Raw genomic sequence first — 18,355 nt, 5'->3', positions numbered from 1 at the left:
TTCTAGTTCCGAAATTGACTGTTCCGGTTTCAAATTTTTTAGAATCGAAACCGAACCGAAAATTAACGGTTCCGGTTACGGTTTGGAAATGAACTGTTTCGATTCCTTAATGGTTCTAAAATTGACGGTTTCGGCCAATTCTCCGGTAGGTTTTTTGATCGGTTCGGGACGGTTTCGTTCAGTTCTAAATGGTTCCAATTGGAACTGAAACAGTCGGTTTCAACTGGTTTTGGGAACCGCTAGTTTACAATTCCAAAATTGGTGAAATCAAAACCGAATTGGTTTGAACCAGTTTCGATTCCCACCAATTTCGATTTTTGTTTGGACCGGCTCGGACCGATGGTTCTGGATCTGAAAACTGGATTTTGACCACCCTATATATATATATATATATATATACACGAAGTATTTTTTGTTTTTTTGAAAAAAAAAATGACATGTGGTATTATAATATCCTAACATGTCCTTCTCAATTAAAATTACATAATATTAGTATTAATTCTCATTCGATTATCATATTAATATGTATTAAATAATTAAAATTATTATAACATTATAACCTATTTTTTAATTAAAAATTACCATAATAACATGTATTATAACTTATCTTTTAAATTAATATTACTATAACATTGATATTGAATATCATAATTATCATTTATTACAATGAATGAAAATTTTATATTTAAAAGATTTAATAGAGAAGCTTGATGATGAAAATAGTTATTATTAGTTTTATTAATATTTAGGTGTTTGGGAAAAATGTTTGAGGGGGATGATGGTTTTTTGAAAATTATTTGAAGGGTTGAAAAATCAATTTAAATACCTCAATCTTCAAATCGCCGAATTGAAGTATAAGTATGGTTAAAAAATTTAATTTCTAAAATTATCCATAACTATATTTATAAATATTTCATGACAAGATTATTTTCATAATTTTTATAATTAAACATATCTTCTTCTGCCATCAAATCAAATAAAACAGTGTTGTTAAACCTTTATTTACTATATATTTTCCATAAATACAAAAAAGACATTTATCATACTTTACTTATCCATCTTTTATTTCATCCAAACAAAGCCTGAAGGTGTTTGTGCGATCAAGGTAATAGTTAATTATAAGGAAAAAAAAAAAAGAATTCAAAAAAAAAAAAAAAAAGGAAAATAACAAAATAAAATTATAAAAGAAAGCTTAGTGTTTGGTCAGCAGGGAATCCCTCGAACTAAACTCAGATTAACTTATCACTATTGCAGCTAGGATATAGCGATTAAGCTTCAAACCACGGTGAAGTTTCCAAGCTTTATTATCCTCTTCTCATCTTCTCCGTCCTCTGCCTCTATTAGCCATGTCAAGAGGAACGGACCGTCTAATAAAGAACGTGAAACAGTTCACAGACAGGCAATACAAGCAATTCACATCTCGTTATGGCCAACAAGTGATTGACATTTTCGAATTCCCAATTAAGGTGGTTTTGTCTCCTTTTACTCTTGCTTTCGACATTGCTGGTTCTGCTCCTCGTGGGTTTGGTATACCTGAGCTCATCTCCAAGCTCTCTTATCTTTCTGTCTTTGTAAGTTCTACTTCTATTGCTTATCTTTATCTCTATCTGTATCTTATGCTTGTTGGTTACTTTGTAAATTTAGAGAATTTTCTGCCTTTTGACCTCTACTTGTCATTTTCTTAAATGGGCTTTACTTATACAAATACTTTCCTGCATTGTATGAAATTCGTGTCTATATTCATTTATTTATGTGTATGTAATAGGATGTCCGTGTGTAACTTTGTTACTTTGGTGGTGGCTGGTTGGCGCTGTTTTAAGTTTACCTTTGTAATTTTGATCAATTGTTCTTGCTTTCACTCTTTTTTAAAGTTAAAATTGTATGTTTGTGCTGAATTTTGGAAGGTTTCATAGTAGTTTTTGTACTATGCGTGTCTTTTGGTGGGATTGGTGTCTTCTGTTCATTTGTGTACGATTAATGTCCAAACCCAATTTTTTTGAGTTATATTATATGTTGCATTAGCTTTGATGGATTGCTTTTTGATTGCTCCTTAGATTAAATGGATTATCAATTTTTTTACTTTGTGTGTCAAGTTGCATTCTAGCTCAACACTTTGTTTTGAAGTTTCACATTTTGATAATCTAGTGTCTCTTTGAATTGAATTTGTCACTGGGTTGAATGGTTCTCCAAGTGCTGAGCCATTGTTATTGAGGTTATTGTTCATAGTTGTATGCTAAAATATTTTTTATGTTATTTTGAAAGTTCAGAGTTGATTATTTTGGTTTTGTGCCTGTCATTAGTTTAAATGGGTAGTGGTGGAAGTTAGATTTTTGGTTGTTGGATTTTGTTTCTGATTTTGATTTTAAGATAATATTGGTGTTCCATCAAGAATCCATTAAGGTACTTGAGTTAAATTTTGTGATATACTGATATGAATTACCGTGTTCTGTTTCTTTTTGATTGCTTCCAAATAGAATGACTGGGTTTATGCAATTGCTTTGTGGCATAGTATCTCCACAGGCTACCAATTTGATTGAAATTTGACTTAGTGAGATTGTTGCAATTAATATCAAATTGATTGCAGGCTGTTGCAACTCTTGGGACCTATGATATTGCTTTGGAGCTGGGAAAGAAGGTGATATGTCAAAGGTGCCTGTCCTTACTTTTTGCAAATAATGTATCATATTGAAGCAGTAATTGCATTTGCTGTGGTTCTATGGTGCTTTCCACTATATTTTTTGTTTATAACCATGAATGCTGGCTTTTCATCCACCAATACGAACATTTTTTTCTGTTGCTAAGAATTATATTATGCATTTATTTTTCTGGCCTGAAAAAGTGAAATCCTTTTCTATTCAGCTCTTCCTAAAATATTTTATTTAAAAAAGTTTTTCATAATAAAATTTTTAGAACTGGTTTTTAATTTTTAATTATTTTTTTATGATTTTTTCCATTTGCTGTCATCTAAGCTACATGTAAATGCTTGTGATCTTTTTCCTTGTGATTGATACAAAGACTCTTATTTTATTTATATTAAGCGGTAACAAAATAAAAGAATGTAAAACCTGCAGGTCTAGTTTGATCTTTAATCTTTTATTTCCTTTACATGCCAATAAAATAATTTTGAGAGCTCTTATGTTTTATGAATTTATAAGTTCTCTCTTTCTATGAAATTCATAAATCAGCTTGTAGTATTTCTGTGAGAACAATGCAAACATTGACTAAAATGGGTGATAGTGCTTCAAACGTTTTATGCTTTTTATGTTAATATTCCTTTAAAAATAATGGATCATTCAAGTATTGTAGAGGTTGCATTAAATAATTAATATTTCTAACAATTATAGTAAATTGTGAAAATCTTAAGGTGATTTGAAGAGGATATATTGCCTATATACCTCATTATTGGAATTATCATGGTCTAATTGAAATGTGGACAAATAATTTACACAGGATAGCTGAAATTCACTGCTTTCTTACATATGTAATGCAGGAATTGTCGGACTTGCAATGGATGGCAGGCATTGCGGTGTACTATGTGCAAAGGATCAGGGAAGGTGCACTACCAAGTAAAAAATTACACCTTGAGGAGGTAGCTTATTGTCAAAACTCTAACCAAGATGAAAAGAGAAACCGTTAAACTAATAGCAAATGAAAAAGATCAAACTCTTAGCAAAACCTTTTATAAAAGAAGACTTTTTAGTAATAAAATTTTAATGCTTTAAACACCTCCAATCTGAGTTGTCCAAATTAGTGTGAGTAAGAGGATTCACAAATTGTTGTCATGATAATTACGTGTCTGCTCTCAGAAAATATAACAAAAAGAATTTGATTTAAAGAGGAGTGAAAAATAGGAAAATAGAGACAAAGAGAAAAGGGAGAAGGGAGAGAGGTGAGAGAAAGAAGAGGTGGATGAGAGAGAAGGTGAAGGAGAGAATGGATCGGTATGGGCCTTTTGTTTTTAAATATGTGAACTTCATTTGAAAACCTATTCTATACTGATAAAGTTTTGGTTTAGTTATGTAGATTAAAATTCTAAAGAATTGAATTCATAGATCTGAAATGAACTTTTTCTTTTGTTCCAAACAAGAAAAGCATGTATTTGAAATAAATTGTACAAATTCATTTGTACCAAACAGGTTGTCGGTATATAGCATAACTTATGTTTGCTTGATATCTTTTGTTGTATTCTTCTCATTGCATTATTTCATGCTGTTCATTATGACATAGTGTTGCTCTATGAAACTGGAGTTTAATGTAGATTAAATATTAGAATAATAGAGGTATATAACAGGGTCCGAGGTTTCATACTAAGCAGAAATTAAAATGTGTCCATTGAAAATTTAACAATGGTAGGGCAGAAGGAGATTCTGAATAATCGGATGGACTGAAGGTGCGCTAGTATGATCAGTTTTGTGAGTCAGATTGCAGCATATAAAGCAAGATATCAAGGCGAATATTGCCTATAAATCAAAGCATGATGGATGGAGTAGAGGGGCATGATTGAAGACAATATGGTCATAGGGTCTTGATGAATCAGCATGTGGAGTTAAAATGGGAGAAAAAGTTAATGTGACGACCTTCTGTGTCTGGATATAGACTTGGTTGACTTGTACAAATTGCAGTTTGTCTATTGAATTATAATCTATAATATATCATTAGTTAGTAATGGTTCAAAAAATCTTGAACCTTGCATGTCTTTTGAATTATATATCCTCCATATTGAATTTTATCAATGTGGTTTAAAGCTTGCATTTTGTTTCAAATTCAATTGTATTCAAAGACTTTGGGGTGTGTGCCTATGACGTGTTGAAGTGGACTATTGGTGGAACCAGAAATTGTTGACTTGGATGATGTCTACTCCTCCAAAGCACTGAGAGTCACTAAACAGTGGTATTTTACAGAATAAGGATCCAAACAAGTATCTTAAGTAGCTTCATGGGAGAAGAATTTTGCAAAATGCTACCATTTGGTAGGACCGAAGTGCGCTCAGTCAACAAGTTTATGTCATGCTTGCCATCCATATCAGCTCTATATGAGCATGGCACATGACAGCATTGGATATAATTGAAACAAAACCAGTAACCTGTCAATCAATTTGATTAATTTAAAGTATAAGAGACAATTGAAAACACAAGTAGTTCTGGATTTTTCAGACTATTATCCCTTTATTTCTTTTATTATTCTTTTGCAGTGGAGAGAAGGCTACAGCTGAATGCATTGCAGATGCTATTGCCAACAATCGGGCAGAGCTGGTGCACCTTCCATCCACTATGGATCTTAATATACCTTTGCCATCTAACGAATGTCCAACTTGTGATGGAACGGTGAGATTGATATTTCAATTAAGTTTTTAATATTTTTCCTCTTCTCATGATATATCATCATGGATGCCTTTATATTAAATGTAATCAGCTACTTCACATGTTCTTCTAACTGATGATAATCTATTGCAGTGAAATATATCTTCAGCTAATAATGTAGCTTTTTTTTTTTTTTTTTTTTTTTTTTTTTTTTTTTTAATATTTAAATGTCTGGATGGAAATGTGTATTTAGCATTCTTGTGATTTTTTTACAGCATTAATAATGGGAAGCCGGAGGCACATGTTACCTCTCTTTGAGTATAAGCTGCATAAGGTTTTCTGAATATGAAATGTTTGGTTATGATATTTGGATCCAATCGTTATTGATGTTTCAGGGTGTTATGGGCTGTCCTGAATGCAAAGACAAATTACAAGTCAGGATCTCTGCAGATGATGTGAGTTGCTTTGTGCTTTTTGCATTTTTGTTTTTTAACTTTACTGCATTGGTTTGAAGGAAGGAATGATTATACAGTCAATTAGATGCGTTCCGTATAAAAATGGAGTGCAATCGCATCTAAACTAGCATGCAAATAATTTATTTCATGCGTGCAAAAGCTACAAGTTAGCAAATCTCTTTCCTTTTTGGCCCCTTTCTTACTAGAATTATTCTTTTTAATGGATGAAAATGTAATCAGAAAACATGTATCACTTTTATCATCAACCAGGCTGTGCCTATTCTATGCAACTTCACGGCCACTTTGTTATCTACTGTATTGTACTCATTCGTTTGTATCTTTGCCTTGAGGGAAGAAGAGTTATTGATGCAATGACTAAGCTTTCCTTGGGTGATTATATTATAGGAATCATGTCCATTGATCCTTACAGCCTTCATCTGATTCCTTCTGATATTTGCTTGCTTTCATGCTGTGAAAAGAGACAGCTCCATTATTTTATTCCCAGTTTTGTTGTATAGCCTCTATAATTATTTAAGGCACAAGGGAAAAGTAGTTGAGCAGTGTAGTTTCTGTCAGAAAGATAGCAAGTAGAAAATCAGCCGTACAAGTAATTTGGTTTGCTAGGAAGTGTTGTTAAAAAATCTTTAAAGTTGGGACCATAATTTTGATGATTCAGTCTCATTGCTGCATTTACCTGGGATTTTTATTAACAAACATCACTTGTACGTATAATCGAATAATAAACTGAGGTGGGTTTGTGTATCTTCAAATCATCCAGCTATGTGTTCTAAAGTTCTTTGATAAAACCTTATTGTTTTTTTACTGTGGTTTACTTTAATTCTGTAGATAATGGAACCTCCATGGAAGGCCTATAACATCATGAGAAAGATGGACTATCCTTATGAGGTCAGTGTCTTGTGCTCTTGTGATAATTTTTCAAAGTTACTTTACCTCTTAAGGTTTAGAAAGCCATGAAGTGTTCTCTCTTTATATCTAAAATCATAGGAAGTGCACCTTGTACTTGTAGCGCTCAAATATACATAATTTACTGAAGTGATGTGAGGAACGTGGATCTCTGTTTTACTTTGCCATGTATCTTCTTTTGGTTTATTTGTTCTTGGGTTGGTGAATATGTTTTAGTGGTCTGTACTTTCAAGTGCATTAACTTTTGTGGATGCTTTTGTGGGTCAATGTATTTGGAATGCACTGGCATGCACCTTGGGGATATTGTTAGCCTTCTACACTCCTTTTATTTTTGCATTATTTCATCTTTCATAATCATAATTTATATTATCAATTTGATGTTTTCTATATACTGGAACATAGACTTTACAGGATCTATTTTTTCTTTGCGTACTGGAATGCTAAACAACAGCTCCTTCCCTACTAGCCATTATATATATATCTTTTATAAGGATCTGTACTTACAGTCATATGAGGAGACGTTCTAGTGGGGCTATAATTTTGTGCATGCTTCAATGTACTAGTTGGCCAAAATGGATCATTATATATCAATTGTGAGTTTGTTACTAAAACTTTCGAATGTTAAGTTGTCTGCATTTGGCTCTAACTGAACTATGTGATACATGAAAAGTTTGGGCTTGTCTAAACAAAGTGCTAAGTCTGGTTCATTTAATTTGCTTATGAACCAATCCTGTGCCTCATTTCTTGGCATGGTTAATAAATGAGCCATATTTGATGCATTAGTCTAGATTAACTTCACCTACACTTATGAGATTTTTCATCAAATTCTATTGAACTCACTAGACCAAGTTATATCCAAATTCCATCTAAATATCTGATTTGAAATCTATATTAGGCTTTTTAAATATATATTGTCTACTTAATGGACTGCCCAAGTCTTCTTTTTTCTGTCCCCTATCTCCTCTCTCTCTCGCTCTCTCATCTCTACGGTAAAAGATGTGAAAAACAAAAACCATAACTGGGAAAGAGAATAACAGAGTGGGAAGTAAGAAAGAGAGATAGATACCAATATTTCTTTCGTTTTATGTCTTTTGGAGAGATAATGAAGAGAAAATGTCTTGGGTGACTCACTGAGCATATAAAATGACATGATTCTGAAAGCATCTCACTTATGTGTCACAACATACATGTGGTCCCAATTTCCCCAAATCTTGTCTCTAGTGGCTTTATTTGTTACATAAATGAAGGTTTAGCAATATCGGAGAAACAATTTGAAATTTAGTGATTTTAGTAGGATGTAGTGACTACTTCAGTTACTGTGAATGAAATTTATTCCATTATGTTTCAATAACAAAAGACAAGTTTTCAATAATATACTATCAGTTATAGTTACTTTTCTACTAAAGCTGCCCATTTGCTTTTTATCATTCTTCACCCTCATTTAGTAATTGGCTTGTAAAAATGAGTTGAGGTTCCTGAGAGGCTAGCTACAATTACTGAGCAGTCAAGCCAACTTTGTGTCATTATTGATCTGGCCAATATTAATAACATAACTTTGAAACATGGTGATTATTGAGACAAAAAAAATTGGCTTAACCTATAAAAAAACCCTGAGGTATGCAACTTGTTGCAAAAATACCCTAATCTGACCTTCGTCCCCCTGACACCCCAATTTAAAAACTTTGCAATATTATCACCCTAAAATCAAAACTCGCTAGGGTTTTAAATAAATACAATTAAAATGGGTCCCACCAAGCTAGCTTGGGTTAACCCAAGCTTCTGGACAATATCAAAATACCACCGTTTAGTATCAAGTCCTTCCCTATAATCTGAAATTAAAAAAAAAAAAAAAAGGAAAGAAATGATGATTTGTACTCTTAAGAAAAGAAATAAAGAGTTAATTAAGTTATTTTCCCTTAAAAATTTCCTTTTTCAATTCCTTGAACTGTTTACCTCGTTGTGAAAGCGTTGAGAAGCAGACTTAGCATCTGCAGCTCTCAAAAGAAGGTACAATTTCTTCAAATTTGGTTGCAGTCTTAATATTTTCTCCACCGTACTTGCACAATAGAAAATAACCCATAAATTAATTTTATACTCAAAAAGAAAGAATAAAAAGTAAAGAAAGAAAATGAGGATTTGTACTCTTTGCTAAAAACCCAGTTGCATCAGTGGGCAAAATATTCTTGTTTTCAAGAAATTGAAGAATGCTTCCAAACTCCATTTTCACAGAGAGAGAGAGAGAGAGAGAGAGAGAGAGGGAGAGAGAGATGAGTTATTGAATAGGTGGATTCGTCCACTGATTCCAATCCATACTCTCTATCACTCTGCAGCAGTCTTGGTATCATCAGAATTGACTCCGATGAGGAAGAAATGAAGGCTTGCGGCAAAGTATAGAGTGATGATTTGACTCTGGCATCGCAGCTAGAATACCGGAGTGCTGCTGAAAAGATTTCCGGCCATTATTTTCCTTGGGGGACTGGACTAAGATTTCTCTTTTCGTCTTCTGCACTGCAGAAGGGGAGGTGTTAAGGAAACAGTCGCGTTTTGATATTGTGAGCTTGGGTTAAGTTAACCCAAACTAGTTTGGTGGGACCCATTTTAATACTATTTTATTCAAAACCCTAGCTAATTTTGATTTTAAGGTGATAATATTACAAAGTTTTTAAATTGGGGTACCAGGGGGACGAAAGTCAGATTAAGGTGTTTTTACAACAAGCCGGAAACCTCGGGGTCTTTTTGTAGGTTAAGCCAAAAAAATTGCCATTCTCCAGATATGAACTCGTTAAAGCAGGGTTCCTGAAGGGAAAAATGTGAAAAATGATAAAAGGCAAATAGGCAAGTGAGTGTATGTTCTTTTATATATGAAAATCTTACCATTATTATTTTTTTACATGCACTGGTGGTTATCATAATTTTAGGCATTAGGCAGTCTTGCATGCCCATAAAGTATTCCATTGTGAGGTCTTTGGGTTATTAATAAGATGTCAAGAAATCAAAATCCTTAAGTACGCCACAATTGGAATTGAAAGTTGATTTTGTTTTTCATTATTATATCTTTATATCTTTATGGTTTATTTTTTTTCCTCATCTTTTTCATTTTCCAATTCCCCATTGTTGTTGGAGTCCCTGTGTTTGGTGCTTAAATCAGTTGATAGGTATAAATATGATTATTTATATTGGGAACTAGTGGATAGTAAATGATATTAGGACATACTTGATAGTTGTTTATGCTAGTTCTTTTATGATGGTATAATAATTTTGTGTTTGCTGTTTCAGCATATAGTGGAAAGCATGAAAGATCCCAGCATTGCTGCATTTTGGTTATTTTCATTGCCCCAAATTGTGGGTGGATTCAATTACGATGATGATGTCAAGCAAAAGATTTGGTGGCAATACAAGGTTTTTACTGCATTTTGTTTCCTTCTCCTCTCTTTTTCTGATGCTATTCACATGTTGTAATTTTCCATATACTGGTTGCATATTATTGCTTGAAAAGTCTGGCATCTTTTACTCAACCATACTAGTTTAGCCTGTGCCTAGTGAAAGGCGATCATGTGCCTGTATTATATTTATCAAACTGATTTTTATTTATTTATTTATAGGTACTGCGACGTTGGGCTGAAAGCTGTATCTAGTGTAAATGTGCTAACAATGTGTGATGTCTTCATGACTTTATCCTGTTCGTCCATTTTTTCTTGGAACTGCCATATCCCAATGTGAAATGTTATCCCATATATAAACTAAATAAAACAATTGTCTGTTAATCAAATATGCCTAGTAGTTTCTACTGACAATCAAATATGCAAAGTAATAGTGTGGTGTGATCTTTTAGTTCTTTAGTTACAAGATCATCTTGATTTGTCTTCTGAATATTGATTCTTTTCATAAATGGTCATGCATGTGGAAGGAAAACTGACACTCATCCATCCCTTTATTCAGAAAGTTGCTGTACCCTGTACTTATTTTATATTCGGATGCCTCCTGCAGTTGTAGTTGTTGTAAAAATGTTTGGAATGTACTCTTTGAAACTTAAACACTGCTCTTCTATCAATTGGAAAAAACCTGTGCTTATAAATTGCATTACTTTGTAATGTAAAACTATGTAAATACATTTTACCTTCTCTGCAAATTTTTCTTTTTTTAAAAAATTCAGGCTTTATTATTTTCAATATTTAGAAATTTATGTTCTTCTGTATGATCTCCTTGTAATTCAGAGTTGATGATTCGACTATGGTTGTAAATGGCATGAAGGCAAGCCCGAGCCCAGCCTTATTTTTTATTTTATTTTATTTTTTTTTTTGGCTGAGCCCAATACCAAAATCTCATTTTGTTTAATTTTTCAATCACCTTTAACCCAAGTCTAAAGCAGGGCTGTCCCAATTACGTGGCCAGTAATTTTTCCTGTCCCTTTGTTTGTAATATCCTCATATTATTATTAAGCTGGATTTTTAATCTAACACTTCAACATATTGCTATGAAATGGGGTAATTTGTATGCAATAACTTGTTACTCCAACATGTTCAAGACTTTCTATGGCTACAAGCCAGATTACCATTTCATTTTGTTACCTTCATTGATGTTTATTAAGGTGTAATTTGGCTGGTGTCTTCCTTCAGCTATTTGATTTTTCTATTGTAGGAATCTATGCGGTATGATCAACTACGGGATGTGGTAGCAAAGAGAAAACCAGGATGGGAGCACTTGCAGGAAGTAAGAGAATTTACTTCTGTTGAATGTTCTTATTTGGAAACTGATAGACACATTAATAATGCATTTTATTTATGAGATTTGCAATAGTCAATCCACCATTTATTCATTAATTTATTCTTTTACTATCTGATTCTGTTTGTTTTCATCTTCACATAAATTTAATCAATCCCACTATTCAGGAGGATGAATGAGAATTTATAAGCCTACATTTCCTTTTGGTTTGCAATTGAGGTCTTGTTTTACTATTTAATTTTTATCTTGCAGTCCGGCTGATTTGAATATAAATGCATAATCTTCTTTCACCACGTTTTTCCTGGCTAGCCATATAATATCTGATAGTTATAGCCTCAGTTTTAATGGGTCATCAACAAAGTTATCCCTGCTTGAAGCACCTGAAACAGCCTCTTGTATGTTTCAATAAATCTGTATTTCTGTCATTGAGAACTAGTAGTTATGAAAATATTGAGTCCTTAGTTGCTGACCAAGCTTTTCATTGACACCTTCAACAGCCATTTTGTCTTTGAACCCAGTAGGTATTCTGTGTTGAGGATAAAATTGGTGGAAGTTTCATAATGAACTGGGAATAAATTTTTTGAAAAATTTATTGACCACTTCAACTGGAATAAAATAAATAGCCAAATTGCTGTAACCATTTTATCATTATCCCCAGAATGATTGATTAGGTTTGAATTGTCAAAGCACTGATACTTGGTGATAGATATTATTGTTAGACATTCTGAATAGATATTATGATTGGTTAATTCTGCTCCTAAATATGTATCCCCAGAATGATTGGTTAGAAGCAGAATTAACACCTTCCAGGTGATAGATATTATTGTTGTTGTTTACTTTTGGCTTTAGTATTGGTGAAGAGTTCATATCCAGATTTAAGATTCCAGATATTCATCACAAGGCATGGCCATGTAGATTATATGTACTTCATCATTGCGCAGTTGTTTTTTCTAACCGTCATTCCTAAGCTTTTATGTGTTCTATTGTCAATCAAACTCTTGCACATGTAAATATGTACTTGGTGCATCTGCATCTGCTTTAATTTTTGCCCAAAATTCTAAGATTCGAATTTTAACTTTCACAGGCCTTGATCTCAATAGATCCTATCCGTGCCAGAGAAGATCCTGTGATTGTAAAAAATATCCCATACTACAAGGCCAAAAAGGCACTGGAGGCAGAGGTCATGAAACTTAATCCTCCACCACGGCCACAAAATTGGGGTGTAAGTATTTGTTGTCACCACACTGTATGTGCTGATTCTTATTCTGCAACACCTATGCATGTTCACAATGTCAATGGTTGAAAATAAAGATAAAATGGCCAATTAAACAATGATATTAACATAAAACATCATGCAATTCAGTGTTTGGACAAGACAGGAATCTAGATATAATTTGGAACCAACAATGCTTTTATGTTATCTTGTTGTTCCAAGGAAGGAAGCAAACCAGACAAATAGTTGGTCAGCATCTGTATTTACTAAAATTGGAAATAGTTGATCATTGGCTTGTAGCATTGTGGAGGGCTAGAATGGGCATAAGGTGAATTTAGATTCTAGTCTTACTAGCTAGCTTAAGTTGACTAAACCTTAGTTTTAAACAAGATGTGGTTGGATATATAAATTATACTCCATTCCATCTGGTCTGAAATCATTTTTTGTCATCTTCCCCTTTTAGCTGTTTTACATGCGACTGTTCATGCATCAACTTTTTCTTCATTTATTCTACTTAATTTTTAGGATATATTTATTTCTTTTCTGTGATTCCTTTCATTATCAATCATATATCATTGTCTTACTGTTCAGCTAGGCTTCTCTTTTGGACGTATTTCTTTATTGCCTATTATCTGTTACACAAATTTATTCAAAACACACCAAAGGAGGTAAAAAAAACACTAGATCTGGAGTAATAACTAGAATTCTGTGCCAAAAAGTATAATTGGTATTACCACCATTTTACACAATTTTCCCTTCATCTATTTAGGTACTTTACAAGCAGAAACAAATTGATATTCTTTTATTTCTTTCGTCCTGCTCTAATTTTTGGGGTCATTTTGTTTCCTGGACCCTCATTCTATTTTTGGAATTAATTAAACTTATAATATAAGAAGAGAAAAGAACATGGAAATGCTCTGCTGCTTCTGCATATCCAGTATTCAATTAACTGTCTTTCAGCTTACATTAGCTTCATTCCGACAGAACATGCTAATTTCACAGTTGTATTTAGAGTAGTTTCTGTATCTTCCAAGTAGATTGTAATTAGAAAATCTTTCTGAAAAAGAAATAATGCCCTGGCAATGTGGCTGGATTTATTGGTACGGACCATTATAGTGGCTTCTTGGCAGATGTATCATAACAAAAATTAGTATGTGATGGTAAATGGAATATGTGGAATTTCTTGTTTCTGTAATGAGTCTAACTGCAGCCTGTTGACAGGAGCTGGACCTTCCATTGAATGTATCATCCTGGAGTGAGGAAGACCTTAAAAATCCAGAAAAATTCTATGAGATGACTGTTCTTCTGAATGCACAAAGAGAAATTGCTGATAAAATTTTGGATGCACAATGGGAAACTAAATGGCGCCAAGAAAAGGTTGGTGCATTTTCATCTGCTCCCATCTATATATTACAAGTCTCTGAACTCCACGCCTATATTCATAGGAAGTTACATATTCTTCATTGTCTTATCGTCACAATCATGCATTCAAGCCATGGGACAATGATTTATTAACGTTGCATGACACATTTTTTCTTAGTGGTCTGTTCCCAAAGACTTGCAGAAAACTTTTCTTCATGACAGATATTTGGGTTGTGACATCATTGTAATTTAAGCTGCATCAGGGAGACGATTAAGAATTTTTAAGGAAATTCTCCATTTTGGGGTAATTGCATTTTCAGGTGGCATTTATTTATTAAAATGTAGTAGGAAGTTGAACATAAATCCGTGAGAAGATTATAGTTATGGCGCTATTATGGGAATGTATAATATTTTCTTTCCTTTCAGGAAAGTAAAATTACAAAAAAGTAAAGGATTAAAATTCTTGACTTTTGGGCCTTCTGGCCACTAAAGTTGCTGAAATTGTTTTTTTTTACCAACTCCTGATGAAAATGTATCTATATTTGTAGGATGAATATCATGGTTACCCATACTGCCATCTCCAGCAACTCTCAATTTAACATATTAAAAGAATTGATTTTCTTTTCTAGCAGTTTCGTTCTTACTTTTTGGTTGCTTGAAGGGTTATATTAAGATGCCTATTTCATACTCTGTTATCAGAAGTATAATGTTGAAAATGCAAATACCAGAAAAGACTTTGCATATCTGACATATGAGAAGACTTTGGAAGTATGCTTGAAGAGTTTTGTTCTTGTATCTATGAGGTTCCAAATGCTTTTCTGCGATGCCTCGGGGGGGTTTTTCCACTACATACCACTGCTATATGTTTGATGCAGCTTTCATCTTTTTCTTCTTCCTTTTCATTTTTGCTCATGTTTTCTCTCCCCCTTACTTCTCTGTCACTTTGAGCATCTCATGAATTGATGCCAATGTGATTATATTGTTTTTCAGTTGAATGAGATTTTGGAGGAGAAGGTACGGCCATACATTCAGAACATCAATAATGCAGTACTATCCCGGCCTATTATAATGCAATCACAGAATAAGGATAAAAAGGTTTCCCTTTCTTTCCTTTCAATTTCTAAATTATTCACTTCTGTTGCAATGAGCTAGAATCAGGTAAACATGAAAAGATTATTATCTATGTCAATCTGATAGAACCAAACCATTCATTTTGCCATTGCTTTGGAAGGCCATGTTCGGTGCTCGAGAAAGTATAGTCATCTTGGTCCTTTGTTTGGACATGATTATTCTGGCAAATTGTGCAATTCTCTGTTGTCTGCATCCCTCCCCAATATGTGTGGTGCATGTACATGGATTTTTAACCGAAGAGACATGTTTTGGCAAGTTCTACTTCTAGTGTCCACATCAGTAGTATAGTGTTCCTTTTCTTGTTCCATTCATCAAAATGATATGCAGTTGAGCCTTAGCTATTCTCTTATTAGCTTCAAGATTTTGGACTTAAGTGGATTGATATTTGACTTCATTTTTATAATTTATTGATTTTTTTTAAATAAAAATGTTTTTTAATATCACTGGTCTCAGAAGAGAGAGGGGATGGGAAGAGAAAAGAAAGGAGAAAATAACATACATTTTTAAATACCAAATCGAGGAATGGGGGGGGGGGGGGGGGGGGGCTCAACTAGTAAGAGGGTTCATGTATGCCTGCATGAGTAGCAGATAACGTAACGCATCCTATTTCTGATCTCATGTAATGAAATCTTATTTGCTGTCTATCAACAAAATTGAATAGGTTTAACACGTGATTCTTGCTTGCTCTATATAATGGTTATTTGATTGTGCTGCTGAATAAGTTGCAACACAGGGTTTCCTGCAGTTGCTAGGCTTTTGGCACCATATTTTATTAACATCGCTTTCCATGAAAATTAGGTTCCAAATTCAAATCCCTCCTTGGCTCCTCCCATTCCACCCACCATAAATCACATTCATACTCAATCTTTGGTTTCTTTGATTTATTCTTGTGAGCATATCTAGTTATGGTTTGCAATTCTAGAACTCGTTGAAATGCTGTAACTTTTGCAACTTCTTATGTTTATTGCAGAGGAGTCGGCAAAGGAGATGGTGGTTTTTCTGAAAGTTGCTTTACACATTTCCCTTGTCTTGATGCCTTTTTGTTGTACAATTTGTATTTCTTCCAATTTCTTCACTCTGTAATTTACATTTTTCCTTTTATCTTTACCTTATTCAAGGTCATTTTTGAAAAAAGAGAAGAAAAAAAAGTAGTTGGAGGCATCTCTCTCTCTCTCTCTCTCTAGCATGTTTAGTGTATCTCAATATAATTATTTTTGTTGTATAATTTGAAGTTCTCACATGTTCTTCCGCTCTTGATGTCTTAAGTTAGTTGGACTTGTATTTGATCAATCTGGGGATGCTGAAAGAGGAATTTCGCTGCATATGTTATCTTTCTCTTCCATTTTACTTGTATTTTAGTAGCTTCACAAGATGTTTTAAAGCTTTTTAGATGCTTGTATACCTATAAAATGTTATTTTTGTTCTCCCAAATTATGATATTAGGAATTAGACTTGTCTAGACCCGGTTCATCGACTCACCCATAAACCAAACTGATCAAAAAGATTTTTTAAAATTGTTTTTTTCCCCTCAGTGAAATGGTAGAAATATCATTAAAGAATGCTATCTATTGTTTGTCTCCATTAGAAATATTATTAAAGAATGCTAGACAATGTACAGCTCAAAAGGGAGAGCTAATTAAATTTAAGCTAAGATGGAAAACCTAAATATACAATTAGGTACATAGGGACAAAAACAAGAAATATTAATTTTTGAAGAGGAAAATTACAAATAAACTAAAAATATTTATTTAGGGAATATATATAGATCAAGGTCTATTTTGGATTTGAATGTGATGATCTCAAGTATAGGTGTTATGAACTCTTAAAGGGCATTTGCAGCTATCAATATCATATTGATACGGACATTTTTGAATGGCCTATTTATCGGGTCACATCTGTTGACCGAATAGCCTAGGATACAGCTGGGAATCATGAATTTAATTCTATTTTTAAAATATTTTTCAATTTCTTGCCTTTTATCTTCCATGAATTTCAAAATCTATCACAATTTAAATAAATCAATATATTTAACATTTCATCAACTTTATATTTATTTTAAATTAAAGTAAATTCGATTGAAATTCACTTGTCACTAAAAAATATTTTTTGTAAATTCATATTGTTCATAATTTTTTCTTATGATGCTGTCATATTGTATCGACAAAAAAAAAAAAAAAAAAAAAAAATTGGTACGATTTTTTTTTAATTTGTTAAATGAGAAACATACAACGTGTCTAAAGAAAATTTAAATGGGAAGCCTTCTTTTTTTGAAATCAACTCAGCAAAAGACATATATGTCAATAGCCAATCACATTAAAAAAGACATCAAAGGACCAATCCAATTTTGCCGACAAAAGCAAAGCGACTCTTGTTCATAATAATGAAAGAAATATATGAATTATTCAAGCTTTATTTTTTTTAAAAAAAAATTAAAATTAAATAGAAACAAAAAAAAAAAAAAAAAAATGTCCCTAAGTTGAGGCAAGATGATGTAGAATTATAAAAAACAGAATATTTTAATATTTTGATAGGATAATATAAAATATATATATTAAAATAAAATTTAGTATTTAATTTAAACTAAAAATACAATTTTCAAATTTTAGAGAAACAATAATGAAGACCCCTACCAGCTCTTGCATCTGTCGGTATTATTGAGGTCCCATCCTCATGAACCCCAAAGCTTTAACGGCTATAAAGAAGAAACAGAAATAGTACGGTACAACGACTCTTATTACAAACTAATAAGTCCATTTATTTATCTATTTATTGTTATTTTTTTATATATTTCGAAAATTATGTTTAATCTAAATTAGTTTTGACACAATTTTCAAATATATAAAAATTCCATGATGGATAAAATAAAATCCGTCTCGTTAAACCTATTGAAAGCATTATAGGCATTTTGACATGTTACGGTGAAAATCTTGTTAGCATGAGTCTTTTTATTTTTCTAATATTTTAAAAATTGATTTTTTTTTTAAATATGAATTTGGGGAATTTCGTTGTACGGAAGGTGGGTCTGATGGAGCGGTTCTTAATAATTGCAAAACGGTAACTTGTAAACCAAGCCCACTAAGACGAAGTAAGTAAGTCTTACACGTGGCAAAATTACATGGACAAGTGAAGTCATGTCAGCAGGCTCTTAATTTCTCCTGTCCTAATAAACGTGGCACTTTTTAAATAGTGAAAACTGTTAAAAATGCTTATTTTATTCCAGTAATCACTATAATTAATTGGCTAGATCA

General features: G+C 32.7%; 1 protein-coding gene across 1 annotated transcript; it reads left to right on the top strand.

Moving 5' to 3' along the window:
* The first annotated feature begins 1,220 nt into the window (after positions 1–1,220).
* On the top strand, positions 1,221–16,429 carry EMB2737 (embryo defective 2737). Its single transcript, XM_012221233.4, has 12 exons — positions 1,221–1,571; positions 2,585–2,649; positions 3,491–3,589; positions 5,192–5,324; positions 5,696–5,755; positions 6,602–6,661; positions 9,956–10,078; positions 11,318–11,389; positions 12,486–12,623; positions 13,836–13,991; positions 14,967–15,071; positions 16,078–16,429. The coding sequence occupies exons 1-12, from the start codon at positions 1,347–1,349 to the stop codon at positions 16,108–16,110; spliced, it is 1,269 nt and encodes a 422-aa protein (XP_012076623.1). The 5' UTR covers positions 1,221–1,346; the 3' UTR covers positions 16,111–16,429.
* The last annotated feature ends 1,926 nt before the right edge of the window (positions 16,430–18,355 follow it).

The sequence above is a fragment of the Jatropha curcas genome, chromosome 7 (genome assembly GCF_041381405.1).
Source record: "Jatropha curcas cultivar XTBG-Jc1 chromosome 7, XTBG_Jcur_1.0, whole genome shotgun sequence".
In the NCBI taxonomy this organism is placed as follows: domain Eukaryota; kingdom Viridiplantae; phylum Streptophyta; class Magnoliopsida; order Malpighiales; family Euphorbiaceae; genus Jatropha; species Jatropha curcas.
The sequence above is the reverse complement of the archived record's forward strand: the minus strand, read 5'-3'. Positions and strand labels throughout refer to the sequence as shown.